The sequence below is a fragment of the Tachypleus tridentatus genome, chromosome 13, assembly GCF_004210375.1.
Source record: "Tachypleus tridentatus isolate NWPU-2018 chromosome 13, ASM421037v1, whole genome shotgun sequence".
NCBI classification, from domain to species: Eukaryota; Metazoa; Arthropoda; class Merostomata; order Xiphosura; family Limulidae; genus Tachypleus; species Tachypleus tridentatus.
This window is the reverse complement of record NC_134837.1, coordinates 239,023,908-239,046,669: the sequence shown is the minus strand read 5'-3', so window position 1 is coordinate 239,046,669 and position 22,762 is coordinate 239,023,908. Positions and strand designations below refer to the sequence as shown.

General features: G+C 31.4%; 1 protein-coding gene across 6 annotated transcripts in view; it reads right to left on the bottom strand.

Moving 5' to 3' along the window:
- Positions 1 to 518: 518 nt before the first annotated feature.
- The window catches only part of LOC143236002 (uncharacterized), a 38,912-nt gene continuing 16,668 nt past the window's right edge, over positions 519 to 22,762 (bottom strand). For 2 of the 6 annotated variants that reach the window (XM_076474181.1, XM_076474180.1), the window contains 3 exons: positions 21,545 to 21,677; positions 11,338 to 11,434; positions 4,498 to 7,517 (listed from right to left, as the gene is read on the bottom strand). In XM_076474181.1, the coding sequence (XP_076330296.1) occupies positions 4,498 to 7,517; positions 11,338 to 11,434; positions 21,545 to 21,677 (3,250 nt within the window). Of the gene's footprint in view, positions 7,518 to 8,259; positions 8,389 to 11,337; positions 11,503 to 21,544; positions 21,680 to 22,762 lie in introns of those variants that run through there. The other 4 variants (XM_076474179.1, XM_076474182.1, XM_076474184.1 and 1 more) reach the window with 4 other exon arrangements.

Below are 22,762 nucleotides of genomic sequence, written 5' to 3'. Positions count from 1 at the left end.
TTCCAAGTATCTTTTTTTTTTTTTTCAGAACTTATTAATTTTACACCAATTTGTGAAGTACATCTGTATTGACACATTAAACCACATGTTTCAAGTAGTATTTTCCATGCAACATAACTATTACAATGCCTTCACATAAATTTAATGCAGCTATTTATACACACATGTACAATAACATTATTAAATGATGTACATGTTGGTTCAGTTCATAGTACCTACATCAATATACAGGTTTAAAAAAAAATTTTGTACTCCAGTGATTGAACTGCATTTTCTTACCTCCTACTGCATATTTTGAAAACTAATAAAATGGCTGCAATACTATTCAAGATGGCAGTTTACACATTTTGATCAATTTACAATTTAAAAAGTTGATTATTACTGGACAATACTTGGGGATAATTTGCAAGACAACATTAGATGTTTACACTTCTTAAATCTAAATTTTTCCTTAAACACCACTCCAATGGCTTAAAACTTACTAAAAAAGAGTGAACTCAACAACATATCCTTGGCTAATTTTTATAATAAACATTTATTTATTTCAAAACATTTTGTGATGATAATAGTTGCATACTTTCCTTTAATACAGAATAATATTTGGTCATACAAACAAGTAAAAACTTCTATAGTCAAATAATACATATATACATATAAAATTTATCACTTACAGAAAATATTCTAAAGAGGCAAATATGAATCTTCTATATGGTTTTGAAATTAGTTTACGTTGTTTTGAGATTTTTTGCTGCAAACAATAGTTTTCTACCAAAATATATTACATATGAACACAAAAGCATCAACATACTTGGAATTTTCATACAACTTGTGATATGATGTAAATTATTTGTACATATTAATCATTTAATTGCTTAATAATTGTATAATACAAGTGTAATCTATTTTATACATTGCTAACAAACATTATACGGTGCTAGAGAAGTTAACGTATACATACATGTACTCTTAAACTGGCACTGATATATTAAATTGATTCTTCTATACAATGTGTACAAGTCATTTACAAGCATTTTCACAACATGCATACAAAATTGTATTAAAAAAGACATACATATAGATACCTAAAACACTTTATCACTCCAGTCTACTGTTTAAAATTAAGTCTCAAATCAACAAAATACTAATTACCTCTTAATAAAAATATTTAAAATAAAGATAAAAGTCTTTATTAGTAGCCACTTTATTATATGCAACATAAAAACAAGCTAACCATTCATAACTGGTCATGCATGGAGAAATTTAGTGTGGGAATCATATTCCCAAAGGACGGTGGATGACCATGAGCTGGAGGGAAAGGAGTAGGAGGAGCTACATTACTATTCATTCCCACGGACATCTGAACAGGTGGTCGCCCATCAAAACTGTGGGGATTATGTCCCAAAAATGTATTAAAGCTCATGCTATTGTGTATCACAGATGGATGGGTCCTTCCATGGTACAGAGGTGGTGGTGCATGATTATTCTGGTATGGACCAGAATGTCCTATACCATTAGTGTCATTGGATGACTGGACTTGAGCTTGTGCTGAAAGAGGAGGAATATAGACTGATGCATTAAATTTAATGGGAGAAAATCCAACACTGTCTGCAGAAGAATTATTAATATCAGGGATAATGTTACTCAAATTAAAGTTGGACACATGATGGTTGCATAAGTTGCTGTTTTGAGAACCCATAGTATTTGAAGATCTAATATTGGTTGAAGATGTAACTGGTAATTGGTGAAAAGCATTCATGCCAAATCTTGGACTTTGGAAATTTAGATTTAAAGAATTCTGAGAGTGTGATCTGAAGAAGTGGTTTGCATTTCCAATATCTGTCTTACTATTTTGGCCACTATGGTCATTTTTTAGTGAATGTTTCGGTAAATGAGATGAAGCTGGGCTATTAGACTTTTTTGAAATGCCAATGCATCGGCTGCCAGCATAAGGGATGGTATCATGTCTTGCAGCTGACAGTTCAGGTGCTTGAAGATATGGTACAACATTTGTATTGTGATTACCATCAAAAACAGGTAACGTGTGCAAAGATGGATGTTCTACTGAAACTTGTTGCTTAGCTTTTCTTGAACCCTTATTTTTTGATGTATTTTGCTTGTTTTGTCCAGGACCTGGAGTTCTCGATTGAGATGAAATCCTTGACTCTTTTGGTGCTTGTTTGTTCATTTCATCAAGAAAAGAAATACCATGAGTTACTCTCTGGATGGAAGTTTCACTCTTTTGATCACTTATTCCTGGTATAAAATGTCCTGGGAAAAAATTATTACTTAAATGGCTCTGTGTTGATTGTGGACAATTTCCTAGGAAAGAAGTTATGCCTAAATTAGTTCCTGAATGAGGGTGGTCTGACAAGGATGATGAATTTGTAAGAACTGCAAAATTTGGATCTGGCATTTGGAAAAAAGGTCCAGTATGCCCTGATGGTACATTTGCATTAGGCAAAAAATTTTCTCTTTGGTTCTGAAAAGAGGCATTACTAGTGAGATTGTTTCCCTGCAAGTTTTGCAAACAAGCTGAAAAAGGTGTATTAACGTTGGTGGCATTGGTTACACTCCGATGATACACTGGGTTTCCAACAATGTTATTTTCACCATTTCCTAGACTAATTGAAAAATCTGAATATGGCTGAGGAGTGACTGGAGGTGGGCAACTTCCTCCAGATTGAAACGGAGGATTTGAAGAAAGCTGTGATGATAACGAGCAAGCATGCTGAGGAACAAAACTATGAGTATTTGATCCAAAACTACAATTCTGCATTTCTTGCTGTGCCATGTCATTGCTGACACTGTTGGAGTGTGCATTAGTTGCTGATGAATTTCTTTGAAATGTGAAATTAGAAGCAGCCCTTGGTGAAGATGACTGTGAAGACTGTGATGAAACTTGTAAGAAAGGGGTACATTCATGATGAATTTCTGAAGGAGAATTGAAAGTAAAATTAGTTGAATTTCCTTGCGATAGAGCAGATAGAAAAGATTTTTTAAATGCATGTTGCTGTGTGTCTTGAAACATGTGATTATTATTCATTTGCCCAGAGTGAGATACTTGTCTCAAACTTCTTTGACGATTGTCTCGCCTTTTATTATTCGGTGCTTGTGAATGTATAAGACTTTCTGCAGAGTATGAAAGAGTTCTTGTTATACATTGTTCTGAAGGTGTACACTGTACAGGTATATGTGAACTGAGAGAATGAGCTCTTGAGAAACTTAATGTTGTAAATGATGATCCAGATGTAGCAGGTATAACAGAACTTGAAACAACTGGTGAAGCGCTTCCAATCAGAGATTCTGCTGAATAGCAAGACAGTGATGGATTTCCTTGCAAGGTAGCTGGCTCGCTTGTAAAGGAATCATTGGACATAGCTGCAGTAAGAGGAACAGGTATTAGTGCGTGAGTGTCTGGAGAAGGAACAATTTTGGAAATGGATGATACTTTAGATGCTTTCAAAGAACTGAGCTTTGATCCATTAAGTACACTGTCAGGTCTTTGTCTAAGCCTACTTGATGAATTTTGCTGTTTTTGTGTGCAAGGTGTATCTGGTTTGCAAGGAGACAAAATTTTAGAATGAATGTTTTGATCTTTAGAAGACTGGTTGGCAGCTGGTGGTGTTTGAGAAGAAAAACCTGGAGAAGATAGTGATGATGGTGACTCCAATGTTTCTACTGAATTTTGTGACTTATCCTTTGACACAAAAACTCTTGACAGTAATGGTGGAGGGTTAGAATCATGACAACTCATTTCAGGCAGTTGAGGTACTGAAATATTATTTGGAGATGAAACTGATAGATCAGAAGATCCTGTGAAAATATTTGAGACAGAGCTCTCTTTTGATACTTTACCATTTGTTACAAAAGAATTTGAAGATGCTGTCTTTGATACATACTTCTGATCAGTGGATTGGTAGTAAGTGACATTTGTACTTGAATTTGAATTATTTGCAGTATTAAAATGTTCCTTTGGCAAAGAACATTCTACAGTACTTGATAAAGTTTGAAGATTGTTAAAATTATTTGGAATAACTGAAAAAGACTCTGATACTGTATTTTGTTTTTTACTTATTTCATTTACCATCTTTGAAGAAGTTACGTGGTTACTTTTTTCAGAATTGTTTCTAGAATTTTGATATGAAGCAGACAACACATGCAAGTTAAACATATTGTGATTGTTGTTTGAAGTTTCTTTACCATGCAAATCCAAACTGAAATGTTCAGATGGTGAGAGAGTTAGGAAAGGTAAATTTGGGTCTGACCCACTGTTTAATGAAGAAGGAGCATCACTATCTTCTGTTATATTTCCTAATAGTAAAGCTGGCAATTCAGAAGAATTATCATGATTTGAAGCACAACGTATTTCAGTTAGCTCAGGAACTGCATAACTTCTGACTTCTGGAACAGAACAAAAAGAACTAGAAACTGTAATTTCATTATTTATTAAAGAAGTTTCAGTAACTGATGTGTTTTTCGTACAAGCAAGACTTGAATTTACATGTACTTCTTGCTGCTTCTGGTTATTACCAGCAACGTTTTCAGGGTTTTTTTTAGTGTAATTTCCTCTAAATGTTTGTTGTTAGTAGGCAATTGCTCCAAAGGATGTTCAAATACTTGTACATTATTACTTTCATTTACTTCTGCATTATTTGACTGAATATCAGTCTTCTCTGTTCCAAGTTCAGTTTCTGATCTGGACTTTTTTGCAGGTGGTGTATTTTGATTAGAAGAACAAATTTCCGCATTAACTGGGATTTCACTAAAAGTTCTTTTTCCATTTTCATTTGTAGCATTTTGAATGTTTTTAGTTTCTTTTGTTTCAAGGACATTTTGAGCTTCCTCACTAGAATTATTTTTACTATCTGCTACATCATGTTCTAATATATTTTTATTTAAAGAACTAAACATATCTGCACCTTGTGTTGACAGCTGTTTGGTTCTTGAAGACTCCTGTATGCTGCATTTATTCTCAGAGGGATAACTTTGTTCCTCTGGTGAATTTCTTGAAGAGCATTTCACATTAGCATTTTCATTATTTTCTTCACACTGACTTGTTGTTTGTTCTGTTGTATTATTCAAAGATGAAGTCTCTCCAAAATCTTGAATGTCCGATGATAACTCTTCTATACAATTAGAAAATATTGATTCTGTCGCTTTGGCCAAAATGTCAGTAGTGGTATTGTGTGGCTGAGAAGCTGACAAATCTGAACAAGACAGAAGTGGTTGGCTTTCAGAAGAGCTAGTACTATTAATTTCTTCAGTTATACACTCTGAAACTCTATCTCCATTACAGGAAGGCTGAGACTGAGAGTGGTTGTTAGTTGATATAACAGATGAATCTAAACTTCCATCCAAGCATATGGTATCTAACAGAACTGAAGAGGAGCTACTTACAGTGACCGTTTCATGCGACAACGAAACACCACTGCCACTAAATAATGGCATTACTTGTGGTTTTGCTGCAGAACTAACTGTATGACTAGAACTACATGCAGGAGAATATTCTTGTCTTAGAGCAGGCTTGGGTCTAATTGCTCTTTGAGAATTTTTAGAAGCCTTACTTGTTCCCACAGTACTACATTTTGAATTCTGAACTTTGAAAACTGGATCTTTATCCCCAGTTACTGTCACAGTCTTCTTGGATTTTCCAGACTGGGATTTTGCACTAACTGTTTTTTGTGGCATGCTTTCAACTGTAGTATTACAAGTTTCTTTTGCTCTGCCATTTTTACTCAAACTTGTTGGATATGTGCTTTTTCCAAGTAATTTCTGAGGTACCGGTCCAGTAACACTTGAACTAGAAAAACACTGCCCATGAGTGACTGGTAACATAGACTGCTGATTCATGTCATTATTAGCTAAACTACCAGATATAGCACAAAGCATGTTATTTGCTACCATGCTACAAGCACTAGCATCTGTAGACAAACCTGTAGATACAACTGGTGCAATAGGCATGTTTGTGGTTGCTCCAGAAGGAGTCAGCATAATGTTACCATTAACTCCACCTGGAGGACCTGCATACACTACAGATGGCTGGCTTACAACTGGAATAATTTGTCCATTTGGAAGAATGAGAGCAGATGGTAGCATAGCTTGTGGCTGAACTCCTCCTGCAGTTGTCAAAAGAGGATTCCCACTTATTGATATTACTTGGCCCTGCTGATTTAGAATGAGGTGCTGACCTCCAAAGAAACCACCAGGTTGAACTACAGACTGATTCAGAAGACCACAGGGATATGGTGTATTTTGAGCTGATACTTCTGTAGGTGTCTGGACATGACCTGTCTGGGAAACCTGCTGAAGACTAGGCTGCAAAGTAGGTAAAGTAGAGTTAAAACCTGACATATATCCATTTACACAACTCACTGGAATCTGTTGAGAATTCATGAGAGAGGAACTAAAATGCACTTGAGAAGGGCAAATTAATGAACTATTGTTTGGCGGACGGATCTCGTTACAAGAGGATGCAAATGATGGAGAGAATGTGACAGAAGGAACACAATTTCCAAGAACACTTGTACTAATCACAGATGTAGTAGGCACTGGCAGAGTTAATGTTTCTGATGAGACTTGTTGTGGAAATGTTTCATTATATGTTGTTTCATCAATGGTACAACTGGCAGCTAAACCAATCTGCTGTCTTACTTGTAGTTCATAAGCATCTGGATGAGGTGCCACAGTGAAGCTACTACTTTGTACTGAGTGACCAGGAACATTTTTTTGCAATAATGGAATATTCTTCCCATTGACAACAATGACTTGCTGTTGTGTAGCCAACTGAACATTACATGAATCTACAGTTTTTTTCATCTCCGACATGTGAGAAGCTGCCAATGATACCTGAAGTGGTAAAACAGAGACAGAAGATACTGTAGCACTTTGGTTTATGATTGTAGATGCCACACCAGTAGAACACAAGCTTTGTTTATTTGTGTCACACAAAATGGTATTTGGAGTTTGAGACTGGGTTACCTCAACCCTGCTTTTAACTAACGTACCCACACAGGATATACTTCCTGTTGTTTTTGCTGACGTGCTTGTCTCACTTCCAGAGAACAATGAAGTTATACCTGTGGTCACCTGATGAGCATCTTCAGCTCCTAACTCATTAGATGTTGTAGAACTGCTTATATCACCTACATATTCAACATTGGTGTTCTCAGAATCTAGTGCTGGAATAATTGTGTCAACATCAGAAGCTGAAGAACTGTTATTTAAAAAACCATTCTTTGCAATTTTGGTACTAACACTATTATTTTCATTACCTGATGACTTCTCTTTGGTATTAAGTTTTAGCAAACCATTTAATTTTTTCTTTTTTTCAAAATGATCAATTAAGGCACTGGCCTGTTCTGAGGTGAGCTTGTTGGAGTACTTCCCTGGTTGCTGACTCCATATTTCTTCTGGTGTAGAGTTTAAAGGAATAGAAGCTGCATTGAGAAGCTTGATATAAGAAGAATTCTGTTCCTGAAGTTCCATCACTTGGTTTTTCATCTGTCTCATCTCTGCCACTTCAAAAAAAAAAAAAAGAGAGATAGATTATCAGTAATTTTTCCTTCCTACAATGCACAGTCTTAAGTAAGAGTGAGATATTTACAATCTTAAAGTTATGGGCTTCTTAAGAATATATATTAATGAAAAAGAAAATTATCTAGTCATTGTATCAAAAAAGTTATACATACTTATTTTGAACAGCAACTGCAGAAGTTTTAAAAATCATATACTATCTATTTTGAAGCTCAACACCCAAAAATTACTGTTTGTGCTTTGCAACATTCAAAAACAAATTAATAATCTGACATAAAAATATACCCTAGAGGAAGCACTTCAAAATATACAGAAACATCTGCCCAATGGGAGAAAAGGATCATTATGCAAGAAGTACTTATTTGAAATATTACACTTCAATTTTCTGTACTTAAATACACTTTTAGAAACACATCATCACAGAATCTTCAAATTAAACAGAACTAGAATGAAAAGATGGCAAAGTTTCATAAAACAGCATATAAAATTGCAAGTGGATGTCCCCATCCACTTAAAAAGATAAAAAACCTTGCCAAGAAAAATGCCCAACAGCTGATGAAAGATAATCAATGATTCACTGCTCAGCAAAAAATGAAAGAAAATATATCTGAAAGTACATCACTTGCATTAGTTATGTGTAACAATGAGACAGACACCTAGTTGACTACAATGATTTACATCCCCATCCTGACTAAAGACCATATGGAATACAAGGAAATAACATACCCCAAATACAGGAATGAAACAAGTGTTCTGATGGAAATTTTCCAAGTCACAAATCAACACAGGATCCAAAAAGAAGAGAGAAATTAAAGACACCAAAGGAAGAATCCACAGATGAGATCATCAACTATCAAGACAAAAAACAATAGGGTGATACCAGGACTGATATAAGAATTATAATTTAGAATGCATTAAAAATGTTTTGTTAAATTATGCCTAGCTCTTGAGATTTTTTTTTTTACATCTGTAGTATGGAAAAATATTTATTTTCCACCACTTTAGTTTAAAAAAGGTAAAAAAATTTAAAATTATGTTGTTTTTATAGTTACTCTTTGAAACACAGAATCACTCAAGTAAGTTACTAACGTTCTTTACATGGCAAGCTGGGTGAGAAGAAAGACTGCCTGTTTATCTAATTTTCTTACAGGAATAACTTTTTTTTTTTCAATGAGTGATCCAAGTTGTTCTTATTGGCAAATTGGGTAACAGTTGTAAATAGAATCATTCTTGATCTTCACTGCCCATTGGTCAGTTGATCTACCATAAACCAATGAGTGCCTTCTTGTATTAGAAACTTTAGAGATTAATGATATATTTAAATCTGCGTTTGGGCTTGAGGCAGTGGATTTTACACATTTTTCATTACTATTACAGGTTTACTGCAGTTTCTTTTCTAGTTTAAACAAAGCTACACAATGGGCTATCTGTGCTCTTCCCACCACAGGTATTGAAACCAGATTTCTAGCACAGTAAGTCCACCACAGACATACTGCTGTGTCACTGGTGGACATTTAAGACAGGTTTCTGTGTTTGCATCCTCCAGTATATCTTAACTTTAAGTGAGATGCCCCTACATTCAAGACTTCTGCTAGTCTTTGTTCTCTGCTTCTTCATGTATTTTTGCAGAAACCTTTCAATTACTCTGAAGTAATATTTTACTTTCAATTTTCATTTACAGTGAAAACCTATCCTGGTTCTTAAATGTAACTCATTCACTTAAGTTGCACTTGTCTTAAGCAAAGGAACTAATAGTTCCTTTACAATAAGCACAAAGTAGAGTAGCATATAGCAATTTTGATCTACACATACATAAATTACTGTAGCAGTTACTCCACAGAGTTTTAAAGTATTTTTGAGGCTTTATAATAAAATCCAAGTTAGAATATTGTATTTCACTGAGGATATTCTTTGACACTCATGTGTAGGATGTTGCTTACATTTAAGTGAAGTGTGTAATGTATGCTTCATGTATAAAGTTTAAAGCATTTTTAGAGCTTTGTAGTGAAATCTAAGGTAGGATTCTGTGTGTCAGAGGAAATTCTTAGACATTTTTTGTAGTGTTTTATTAACATTTAACTTGAGAAAACTTTTACTTTGTATTTAACCAATTCACTGTAACTGGGATGTATATTTCCCATCCACAATGATTACAGCTGTCATAATAACTTTCTCTGAAACCAGTAAACTGAATTATTTGAATAAAGAAGCTTGTATGTTTGTAACTTATGTCATTCACTCTGCTTTCAGTTTCAAGTCCTTTATAAAGTAAAATGGCCTATGCTTTGAGCTAGTATTGGAATAGTTTATAGCAACACACTGACCAATCATTTTAATTTTATAAAAGTTGAAAGAATACATTATAAAAGGCAAACTACCATTTTTAGAAGTCATTCTTTCTTCAGGTTTCAATAAAAGTTTTTTTGTTTGTTTTCTTCACAGTAAAAATTACAAGAAGTTTTATTATGCCACTTAACATCTGAGAAGGATCACTTGAAGTCTGTTTATAATAATCTTACTGATGCAGCATCATATTTACCTCAGGCAGTATTGGTACCAAAGTAAGCCTAAAGGCATTGTTGCACAACAAGCCAGTAAACGAATGTTAATATTAATCTCAATATCAAAAATAAGTTTTCTACTGAGCATACACAAACAAGTAATGTACATTAAATGTATATAGTGAAGAAAGAAGAAGAAAGATATAGGTGGTTGTAGGCACTTCAACTTTACTTCCTTGTGGTAGCTAACAAATGACACTATTTACTTGTATAATTGTTACTATAAAGTGTTATATAACACACATACACACAAACACTATTCAGGAAACTTAATTCTAAAACATTGTGATAAACATGTATTATCACAGAACTGCTACACATTTAATGTGTGGCTCAAGATTCTTCTCTGAAAGTGCCTCTCACAACATAATGTCTAAAAACTTTCTCCCTATGTTCAACAGTCTCTCCAGTCACATATTATAAAACACTTATCTTTTCATCTCTGCCTTTCTTCTTCAGTTTGCCAAGACCTAATCAAGTCTCTACACAGAGATTCACAAAAGCTTGAATACTAATATGCCCTACTATATTTTTTGTAATTAAAACTGGTCTATAAAAACAATTCTTTATTTGATCAAGAAGTACTCAAAGGTTTATTCACCAATAAAATATATAAAAATGAAGCTAAATTATAATGTAATACGAAAGATCTTCCTTCTGTGAAAAGAAAAACATTTATATTGAATTTACTTTTATAATGCTAAAAAATAAAAACATCCTCTACAGTGGTGATTTATATATCATTTTCATTAAAATTGGTCAACAAATATTTTTATACAATAGCACTATAACCTACAGATACAATGTTTGGTAACTGGAACTTTATTTCAAAAGCATCCATAAATAATTAAATTTACCAAAGACTGGAAAAACAATTTAATCACACAATTTTAAATAACTTTATTCACATGCAGAGTTTAAACTTTAAAATTATCAGATTAAAATTAAAAATAGGCACAATTCATTAAAAAAGAAGAAAATCCTGTCAGTATAGGTGGTTTGCGTATAAAACATTATTTGTAATAATTGATTACATAGAACAGAGATGAGTGCTAGTAAAAACAAAGATAACAACATACATGATAAACTATTTTTGTTTTGTTAATAAAAATTTAATCACAATGTCGATCAAAATGTTATTAATGTTGATAGTCATATTTAATATTCAATTTTTCATTTAAAAACATCTAACTTTGTATTAACTTGAGACACAAAATTGTGAGGGTTCTTTATACGAACTCACCTTGCACTTCAGTGCATTTATCCAACAGAAGATTTTCATTGGTTTCTCTAAGATAGTTGATATATTTCACAGCTTTCTCTAGAATTCCATGTTTACTCTGTAAAGTGAGACTTCAGTTCAAAAAAACATTTTCTGTTCATTTTGGTGCACAGTTGTTGTGTTTTTCTGGTTAAGAATATTAAATATTTATAGCACACACAAAAGTTCCATTATAATGTATCTGCACATTTTTAGTTATCCTCCTACAGAAAATTAAATCTTAACTTAGTGCCCTCTTTCATTCTGATTTGCTACTTTTTCAAGGGTACACAGAGTAAACTATTCACACATTTACACAAGTTTGACAGCAATTAAGAGTAGGGACTTTTAGAGTCTACCAGACTTTTGTCACTTTCAACAAGTATACTATACTATGTACTTATTGTAGTATTAAATTTACATGCACTAACTGTTATTGTGAAAGTTATTTAGAAAAATATTACAAATATGCATTACTGATGCAGTCAGTGGATGCCAAGTCTAACCTCTTTGTCACATGAATATTTAAAATTTTTAAATTTGCATCAATTAAAAACAAGTTTTAAATTAAAAAACAACTAATGCAATGTGGACCTACAATGTGTGTGTGTGTGTGTGTGTGTGTGTGTGTGTGTGTGTGTAATTATCAAATTGAAAATATCTGCTACCACAGAGTTTAAAACTGGTTATTCTAAAGCATGCAGAATTGTGAAATATCAATAACTATTAACATATTTCTGACGTTAATAATCAACGTTAGTTGCACACATGTATCACTAATTCAAGTTAAAACACTGTTATAAAATATATATATGGGCACAACTGGTTATAAACAAAAATTTTTTCATACATTTAGCTACCATTTTCAACTACTCTTAACATTATGTTGCTTATTTATTAATAGTAAGAGTTGGGATAGGTTATTTAACTGGATTTCAGTGTGGTTGAATGGGAGAAAGTAAAATGATATTAATGGAGTTCAGTAAAGCTGGGAGATTAGTGGAATTTGATAATCAGTTAATTATTGAATTTACTAATCAATGACATTCAATTAATTGATTGTTCTTGCATAAGACTTAGAAATTGGAATAATCAAAAACAGTAGGAATTGCAAACACTAAATGATTAAGGTGAATAATCTTAAATTAATCAAACATAACAAAAAAAACAACTCAAATATTTCAATTACTTGGATAGTTTGAATAATCAAAACAATTTCAATTAACTGAACAGTTATGTAACAATAATCAATTTAACCATAATTTTGGTTGATTGATTATTTCACGTGACACCAACTGGTGTAATCAGTGCTCATAATTGATGATATTTATTAATCAAGTTAGGTACCTGCTCTAGAGTAAAATTAAAATGGGCTCTTTCTACTACCACACTACATCTAGTATTGTTTAACTTGTTTATCATAATTTAAATTGCAAATTTAATATAGATTGGAATTAACTTAATTGTGTGACTAAGGACATAGATCTTGACATAGTAGTAGTTCTTCCACTCAATCCACCAAATCAGTTCTTAGTAGTGCAACTGACAAAATTTTAGTGTGTATTAATTAATACACATGCTGATTAGAAGTCAAAAAAGATAATTACCTCTCAATACAAACCATTTATTAAATCTCACTTTAAATACTATGTATAACTAGGGTTACACAATCTTAGAAAAGATTCTGACTTACTGGAAAATGTTTAGAGGAGGGCTACTAGAATGCCTCCAGGTAAGGTTTGTCTTATAGGTTAAGATCTCTCATTTTATTTTCTCTAAAGAAAAGAGAGTTAAGAGGCAATCTTTTTGAACTTTAGAATATCCTTGAAATCAATTCATTTAAAACTTCTGATCTTTCTGTGCTCTATTTAAGATAATTTTATATTTTTCTAACAGGGTGACTGACTTGTGTACAGGTTGCCTAAGGACACTTTATACAAGTTTAAAGGGGAATCAATAATTTCCCAAAAAAGTACTGATAATTATTACAAGAAATTTAAATAAGTCATCCAGTATAAAACTCACCATCAATAATGAACCAATACAATTAAACTTAGCAAACTAAACCTACTCCCAGCAAGTTTATAAAATGTTACATGTACACATGAATGAATATAAGATATTGAATAAAGGGAAAAATTGGAATGAAATAATTGATATGGGAGGCTATTTGTCATATTGTGAAGGGCTTGTAAGATATTATGTAAGAGGAATTAAAAAATGTATACTACCCTTTTGTATCGGAATTTCAACTTTTCTAAATATAACATTTCTTATAAATGATCTAATTTGACCTTTTTTTTTTATATATATTTACAATATAAGGACAAGCACCCATAACTCTTAAATGAAAGAATAATCATTTAACTATCACATCCTTGAGGTATTTTGCTCCAAAGTTAATATTGCATCATTGAAGTAAACGATTATAGAAAATGAAATCTACAACACCTAAAGAATTTATTTATTTTATTTCACACAAATAAATTCTAATTTGCAGATTTTAATTTCTTGTGTTCCAAATGATAGCATTAGTTCTTATGACTTCCTGAAAATTTTCTGAGCAAAACAGAACTTTCAATACAAGCAGTTTTTACTTATTCTATCCAATTACCATTTCTCATATTTAATTGTTATGTTGTGATGTGATTGTCTGTACTTAACCCTAAGAAACCAAAGGTTAGTTGAATAATCATGCTTTTTTCAAAGCTCTTTTTCTCAGTTCACTTCAAGTGCAGCAGTTATTATTAATTTCTGTTTTGTGGAGATGTATACAGAGACAAGGATAAAATAATGAAAACTTATCCTGGTAATATATAATTAGAGTAATAATGTTTGTGAACAACTTCTGTAATAATCACAATTTTTATTTGTTGTTTAAAGCTTGAGAAAAAATTTGCTTTAACTTTCTATACTTATTCATTTGTTATGATAGGAAATTTTTTCATGGAACAAGATTGGCTTATTTAACTCATTTTACACACGACCCCACCAAATTTTGCTTCACTGAAAAACTACAGACTTAGGTAATGGGCACACCACAACTTAGCCTAAATAACTGCTTGAACAGGCAAAAAACACAGAAAATAATTGTGCAAAACATATATAAATGAACATAAAACTGGTTTAAAACTTTTAAAAAATCTTACATAAAACCTTCTCATTCAATGTTGTTGTTTTAAGTCTGCTAGCTTATAATTTTGGTACAGCAAATAAATATAAATTTTTAATGTATGCACATGAGCAATATGCAATGAAACTAAATAGTTTTTTTTTTAATCAAAGTTAAGACAAATTTCTAGTCTTATAAAATAAAAACTTTTTATAAAGTTTTAGAAAAATGCAGAAAAGCATAAAATCAGTAATTAAAAATCTATCTTAAGAATATATCACAATGGATATTTTCAATTTTTCTTAATATCCAAATTCATACCATTATTGAATTGCTCTTTCAATGAGTGGGTTCTTTTAAATTATTTGGTAAAAATATTTCAAAGTTCACTTTGCATAATGATAAAACAAATTAAATTCTTTCTTAACATTTCTACACTGTTGTAAACTGTAAGGCTAACTGTTTGAATGGAAATACCTTGAAAATGGTACTATGATTAATGTAAAAATGAAGACACTTCTACAGTTTAATGGCAACCAGTCAAATAACTGTATATATGTGATAACTAACATAGAGCCAAATACTTCAACTATTTAGCATTATACTATCTAAAAATAAAACTGGCTAATTCATTGTTTTTAATATTATCGTGTACCCTTGTTACCAGACACTTCACATTCTTTCAATTACGAATATTCTCTACTATTCTAGAATTAATTTCACAGGTTTAGTTAATCTTAAATGTCATGCACAATCTAGCTAATACCCAAGTTAAAACACTGAAAAAGACAGCTTACAATAATATAACTATAATATATAAAAATAAGATCTGTTAATTGCAGAAACTACCTAATATGAAGGAAGCTAATTTCAAACTATTTCATCCACTAACATTTTTTTTTGCAATGAAATAATATGAATCATATAACAAGTGTATCAAATAAGAGCACCTGGGTATCTGAGAATTAAATGGCTACTGAGAGACTGACACAGGAAGTGCCATTAACGTCAAGCATTGTTTGATAAAACATTTAATATACACAGAAAAGGACAAATGAGCTTGTACAGCAAACAGTACACCACATACAATATTACCTCTAAAATCAGTATGACAGCTGGTATTTAGTTTTTTAGTTGTTGTTATTACTCAAGTCAGAACTATAACAAAAACCTCCCTTAAGTACAGATAATCTTTAAAAGTTATATTCAAATGCAGATAAAGAACATGGAACAGAAACTACTGCATGTGAAAGAAATCCTTTCAAAGCATTAACCACTACATACATAGACAGGACTTAAAGTGCACATGCCATGACCTTTTATGGAGTATCATTCAACATTGTATTTTGTCTTTGATATGAGTTATCAATAATTCATTTTACACTATATTTCTGATTTAGTTATAGTTCATGGTAGAAGAGAGAAAGTATCAGATATAATATATAAAAACTTTGGATATGTATTTTGAAGTTCCTGAATGCTGAACCAATACAGTATGTAAACCATACAATGGACATAAGTATTTTTATTCTTCATATGAAGACCTCCTTGCACTTCATCTAGTCAGAGTCTGAATCAGAGTGACTTCATACATTTACATATGTATCTTGAGTAAAAATACATTAAAATTCCACTTTTTGTAAACAACAAGCTTGAACATTTTACTTAAAGTTTCCCACACTTCATGTAGATACATATTGTAAATTTGGAATTATGGTCAACATTCCTTCTCTGGTACAAGGTTAATAAAAGATAATGTACCATATACAAGCTTCACAAGGCCACACAACAACATACCATTTATTTAGGCACATACAAGCAAAAGCAAAGTTGCTGCCATGAACTCAATCACCATTAAACTAAACAAGTTTCAAACCACTACCAGGCTATGATGTGGTACTGCTCAAATAAACCATAACTTCTTTGTGCAACAAATATGAATGGAAACTTGAAAGTGAAAAACATTTTCCACACCCACATCACATCCTGCAGCACCTGAAGCCATGGACCAGCTGGTCAACTGTGGATGCAAAAACAAGATTGTATAACTGGTTCAAAATACAGGTGCAGAAATAAAGGAATGAACTGCACAAATCTGTGCTTATGAAGCATAAGAGCAAAGTAATAAAAAACAAAAAAATTAACTTGTTTTGTAATAAATACTGCTAAGAAACATTTTGTAGTGTGGCCTCAAATAATAAAATTTCTAAATGTTTTCCTTTCTAACCACCTTAATATTCAACATGACCATCTTCATGTATCATTTGGTTAACTTATCTTTGTACCTTAGTTACATAAAAATAAGAGATGCTTTAATATAAAAATGCAAATAAAATTTAAATAATTCACCCATGTTTCACTTTTAAACTACCAGAAATAGACCAATTGTCTATTAAAGCAAAATAATCTTGTAAGCACAATAGTTCCTAGAGTATAGAAGTTGTATAATAATTGCTTAAACCAGTTTTTTTTCATCAATTCCTCATACTGTCTGAAACTATATTCTTTTCTTATAACTGGTGTTTAGTACATTTGATTTTTGAAATGCACAGATTCTTATGCAGGTTAAAATCAGTTTTTCCTTCTTTATCTCAAAATGTTTTTATTCATAGAAAGAGAACTAAAACTACACAAAAGATAGTAAGCCATTGTCACAACATCAGTAACATATGCCTATAATGACACAGATGATGTTTTTTCAACTAGACTTTTGAATAAGTTTCACTTCCCTCTGATAATTATTGTTTTCAATTGCTGAGGAGCTCTTGTATATGTTGAATAACAATAAATTTAGTAATAAATATCAGACAAAAAGGTTTTGTGTCATCTGTCTACATTGTTGTCATAGAATTCCTGGTTCAAAGTTACCTTTCTCATTACCCCTAAATATCCTTACCTCATATCTCTAGAGAAAATATTGTGTCATCTGTCTACATTGTTGTCATATCCTGGTTCACCTCTCATATCTCCTATATCTCTAGAGAAAAATATTCTTATAGCTTTGAAACAGACATAAATTAACACAAGAATATTATTACAACTAAACGTCAGAAGGAACTATAAAACTCAAGTATATGGATTGTTCCTAAGTTCATAAAATCTTTTGTTCTTTACTATGAGAACTTTCTCTAGTCAATTTCTGAGAAATTGCAGCTTATTGTCTAGCCCCACCAAATTTAGTTTGCATTATTTGAAGACTAAAGTCTATTAGTTACTGTCTCACCCACTTGCTGTGGCATTCTAAAAGCCTTCAAAATAGGATTTTTGAAATATTTTGTGAGAAAAAGAAAGTAATGTAAGAAACAAAACCACAGACAAGTTCTTTACTACAGGATGAAATAGTCTTCTACTTTTCAACAGCCAAAACATTTCTGAAGTATCTGAAATGGCCTTATTTACATGAAATACCCACTGGAGCTACATAGATATCAAATTTCAAACATTTTAAAAAAATATTTTTTACAAACTATACAATAAATTTTACCAACTTATAAAATATCAGATGTAGATATTTGAGTCACGAGAAGTTTTGAAATAGAATTAGAGTCACTATTTTTCATTATTCCAAAACTGGATAAGCAAGCATGCCTTAAGCCGAGAGAAATGGCTACCAGTCGTAACAAAGTTAATCAGTGTTACTATTCAAAAGAAATGACAAATCTCTCCAAATTCAGTGTTTCCATCTGTTGTTATTTTTAATTATTCCAATTATCCAAAACTCATGTAAAAATTGTCAATCAGTTGAATGTAACCTACAAGCTCTCCATATACAAGATTGGCCATTCTGACTAACCTTCTAACCACCATATAAGCATGGAACTATACACAACTTTTAATTTAGTTAATATATTCTTGCAAAACTTGGCATGATTTTTGTAAACATCACATGTTTTCTGTGCACAAAACAGTTTTTAATATGTAGTTTTATTAATTATTTGTCTCTGAACTTAGAGCCTTACTCTGAGTGCAAGTTAATTTTCCTGTTAAGATAAACACTTTTCTTCTTTATCTCACAGTTTTCAAATTCCCATTTTCATAACCTCCAGAATTCTCTAAATGAATATCAAAACTGTTCTCAGTAAAGTATTAATTTTAGTTCCTATACCATAGCACAAAATGAGCTTTGCCCATTTTACCAATCTTGTAACCACCACCACACACACACACAAAAAAAAAAATATCTAAATCATCCCTATTTCCTAAAATGACTGCAGACTGTAGCAGAAACTTGAAATTATTTAACCTCGGCAGCCTCACAGTTCTAACAGTTTACATATAGTTTTATTTACTTTTATTGTTTTCTTGCATTTTGAACTTCTAATAAATCTATAAACACCTGGCAGGCAAGGAGCTCAATTTATCATAAAACAGAATACTGAATAACAAACATATGCAGTTCATATGTACATTTCCCTGAGATACTTTACTTAATGTTTTGTTTTTTCATTTATGTCTCCTTATCTAATCAGTTTCTGATTTTTTCCTTTGAGTTACTTTCATAACAATGAATAAAAATATACATAAAAATCAAGAAATCTAGTAGTTACATGTGGGTCTTTATTTTTTTACAGTAAAAGTCTTGAAATCCCAATAGAAGTTAATCTAATTTTTGGTAGTATCATTGTTAATACTTTACTAGATTTATATGCAAAAACAGCTCGTTTGGGTTGAGAAAATATTTTACATAGAAGAGCGAACAACATTTCCACCTTCTTCAGTAATCATCAGGTTCACAATTTACCTACTGTGAACATTTTGAACCTGATGATGACCGAAGAAGTGGAAACGTTGTTCGCTCTTCTATGTAAAATATTTTCTCAACCCAAACGAGCCGTTTTTGCATATAAATTTCTCAACAAGTGGGTTTCTCGACATCACTGACTTTACTAGATTATTATTCATTTCAAAACAATAACTCACACAAAAAAGATGATGTTCTATAATTGGTATAAAGGTTTTGTAACATAGCTCTAAGAGAAAAAAAATCCTTCATTAGTCTAGGTGAAATAAATAAATGCAACTATGAATCAGTAGGCTGAATTATTCAAAAGCTGTATTGAGAATATACTATCCTATTACATAATTAAGTATAAATTTTTCTCTAGTTATAATTAAGGGGTTAACAAATGTTTAAGATAATTAATGATGTTTTTTGATAGACACTTTTAGCAGTGGGAGCCCCCTTTAAAAATACTTTTCTGGGCATGTCATGGTTTTACATTCAAAATTTAACCAAACACCTTTGATATCAATACATGTACATTTATTTAATATTATAATGTGTTATGACTCAAAGTTATGTTTTCCAAGTTTTAAGTCCTTTGTTTCAAAATAAACCTTTAAAATAATACTTAAAATTTCAGAGATATTGTAACATGACTAACAAGCTATAAACATTCTGTACTTTGAAACTCTGCATCTTTAAAAATACAAGGGCAGTACAGTAGGGTAGGTATAGCCAATGAGATGCTTATATAACCTTTTGATTCTTCTATTTAAAAGTTCTCTGAATAAATACAGTTTGAACAAGTAATAAATTTTAACCCTTTGGAGCTGCCACACCCACCTTCAAGAGATTTCTTGAAGCTTTATATTCTCCTTATAGGTGTTATATACAAGTACCAAACAATTAGAGAGAGCTCATTTTACAGTATAATCTAACAAGAGTTTTGAAATTTACACCAAGCTGTCATCATGGATTACATGGAATTGACCACAGCGGTTATGGTTGTTTCTTACCTCAATATATTACAGTCAGAGAAACAGCCTAAATCATAATTAGGTTTAAACATTTTTTAAATATACATCACACACTGTATCTATTCTCAAAACATACAATATTGTACACTGAATAAAAATGTTCCCAAAGGGTTGTGCATGTTCCTCAATGAAACTTTTACATGCCCCAATGGCACCAATAATTTGTGTCAAAATAAATTTCAATTGGTAATGAATAAGAATGAAAAATAAAACGTTAAAAATTAACTATACATGAAAAGGAAAATAGCCGAAATTATGAATATAAGCAAATTGACATCTTTAAAGATATTCTATAAAAATGAAGGTACATCTTTTTATTTATTTCCTAATTTTAATTCTTTCACAGCATTTTAAGTTGATCATAATAGCTAGAATTAGTGATATGGTAAAGAAACACTAAAATACAAACATCTGTGTTAAAAAAACTACTGATATCCTTTTAGGAGGATCTAGAGAAAGAAAAGCATTTTTTATACATAAAATGAAAATCAATCACCTTGCACTCAATTTGTTAATAGTTTAAGTGCAAATAACTATTAATACATCTTTAGTAAAACCAACTATAATAGTATCATTCTTTGTGTACAAGATAGTTACAATTTTTAACAGAATAAGTTAAGAAATTTCATTGTTACTGCATTTATTGTTGTACAAGTGAAATTCACAATTCGATTTCCACAAGTTGTGTGAGCCCACTGAAAAAGAGTTAACATGATAGGAAAGCATAGCACATGCATTAGACTTTCTAGTTTCACCTTACTAAATCAAGATGGCTAGAAGCTATAAAAGTAAATCATGTCTTAGCAATATTTGTGCAATAAGTTTGTAATTCATACTAAAACTCAACTCAGAGGGAGAACGAGTATCTAAACAGAGCAATTCAGAATGAACAAGTGTCACATGATGTAAAGTGATGACTGAGAATTTATTTAAATATACCCTTTTGAAAACTTAAAACATATACTATTAAAGTTTGAGCCATTCACTATGTTTTGATAAGTTTATTAAAATGCATTGATAAAGTAGTTTAAGTTTTGACCATACTTCTATAAAAAAGCATTTTTACCTACTCACATCCAGAGGGTTAAATCAGCCTGAAAATCAATTAATTATCATTTTCCACTAATCAGAAACTGTAGCAAACTACAGTAAAACAAGGTAGCAGTAATAACAAGTTGGTCACCCAGCAAAATAAATAATACTCATATTACTCTGTAGTCAAATATTAATGCCATAAAAGGAAAGGTTGATTTTTTTCAATGAAATCTGAAATACTAGTTATATCAAAACTATTAGTACAGTACATGTGAAACTTACCTGTCTTTTGGAATCTTTGTCAGGAAGTAGTTCTCCTATTTTTAGGATCCAAGAATTTATCTTATCTTTACGTCTTCGTTCTACTTCATTGTGCACCCTGCGCTTCTGAACTCGATGAATGCCCCCAACACACCTGCTCATTGAAAATATCAATTATCATTATTTATCTACTTCTTTTACTAACATAATATGCATTTAAGTGACTAACATGAGCTGAACTACTGAATTCCCAAAAACATACTACCATAGATGTTAACAGTATATTAAAAATCAATCCCCCATCTTTATACCAAGCAGGTAAATATTTCATGTTACTTTCAAGTATCAATTTAATACTTGCGAGCCTTCAGTTTGTTTTAATCACAGTAATAATACAGAATTCTGTGGCTAAAACAACCAATCTTTCATGCTTATGGAAATAATGAGCATTATTAAAATTATGTACATGTTACTATTTTCTTGAATTATTATTGTTAACTTTAGATACTGATCTACAACTAATTTCCTAGTTTCAGTTTTCTCACAGTTTTACAATATACCAGAAATAAAATATCAGTGTGATACCATATCTTACATAATTTAATATTTAAAAAAAGTCAAATTTTATATGTATAAACATTCCCACAAGCAACTCAAGTAAATTTTTAGATTAGATCAGGACAGTTTGAAAATTCTTGCAATATGTATTAATTTGTTGCCAAAATAATGAACAAGTTTTTGATCATTATAAATGTAACATTAGTTTACATATAAACATGTTGGTAAATGTATATGAATATCAATAGTTATGAAAAATGCACCAGATCTTCAGTTGTTTTAGAACACAGTAAGGTGATGTGGTGGAGCAAACAATTTATGCTATACTATCTAATGTTACAAGTTTAAGAAAACCTTAAACACCATGCTATGTGTTAACATTCTAATAAACATCACAACAATTGAGTTTTCAATTACTATAATGCTAACAATGGTTTATGTACAACTTTAGTGAAGTACATGTTGCACATACTTTATTTTACACATACACTGATGAAGTGTTCAGACAGAACTGAAAATAGGAAATTGCACTGATAATATTCAGAAAACCAAAATCATCTCTACTATTTCAAAATCACTACCAGTTATTTACTGAAACCTAAGATGAGGGAAGTGGCTAAGATGAAAATGTTCCTGTCAGGTCTACAATAAAATAATTAGATCCTGACCATATCCTTCAGC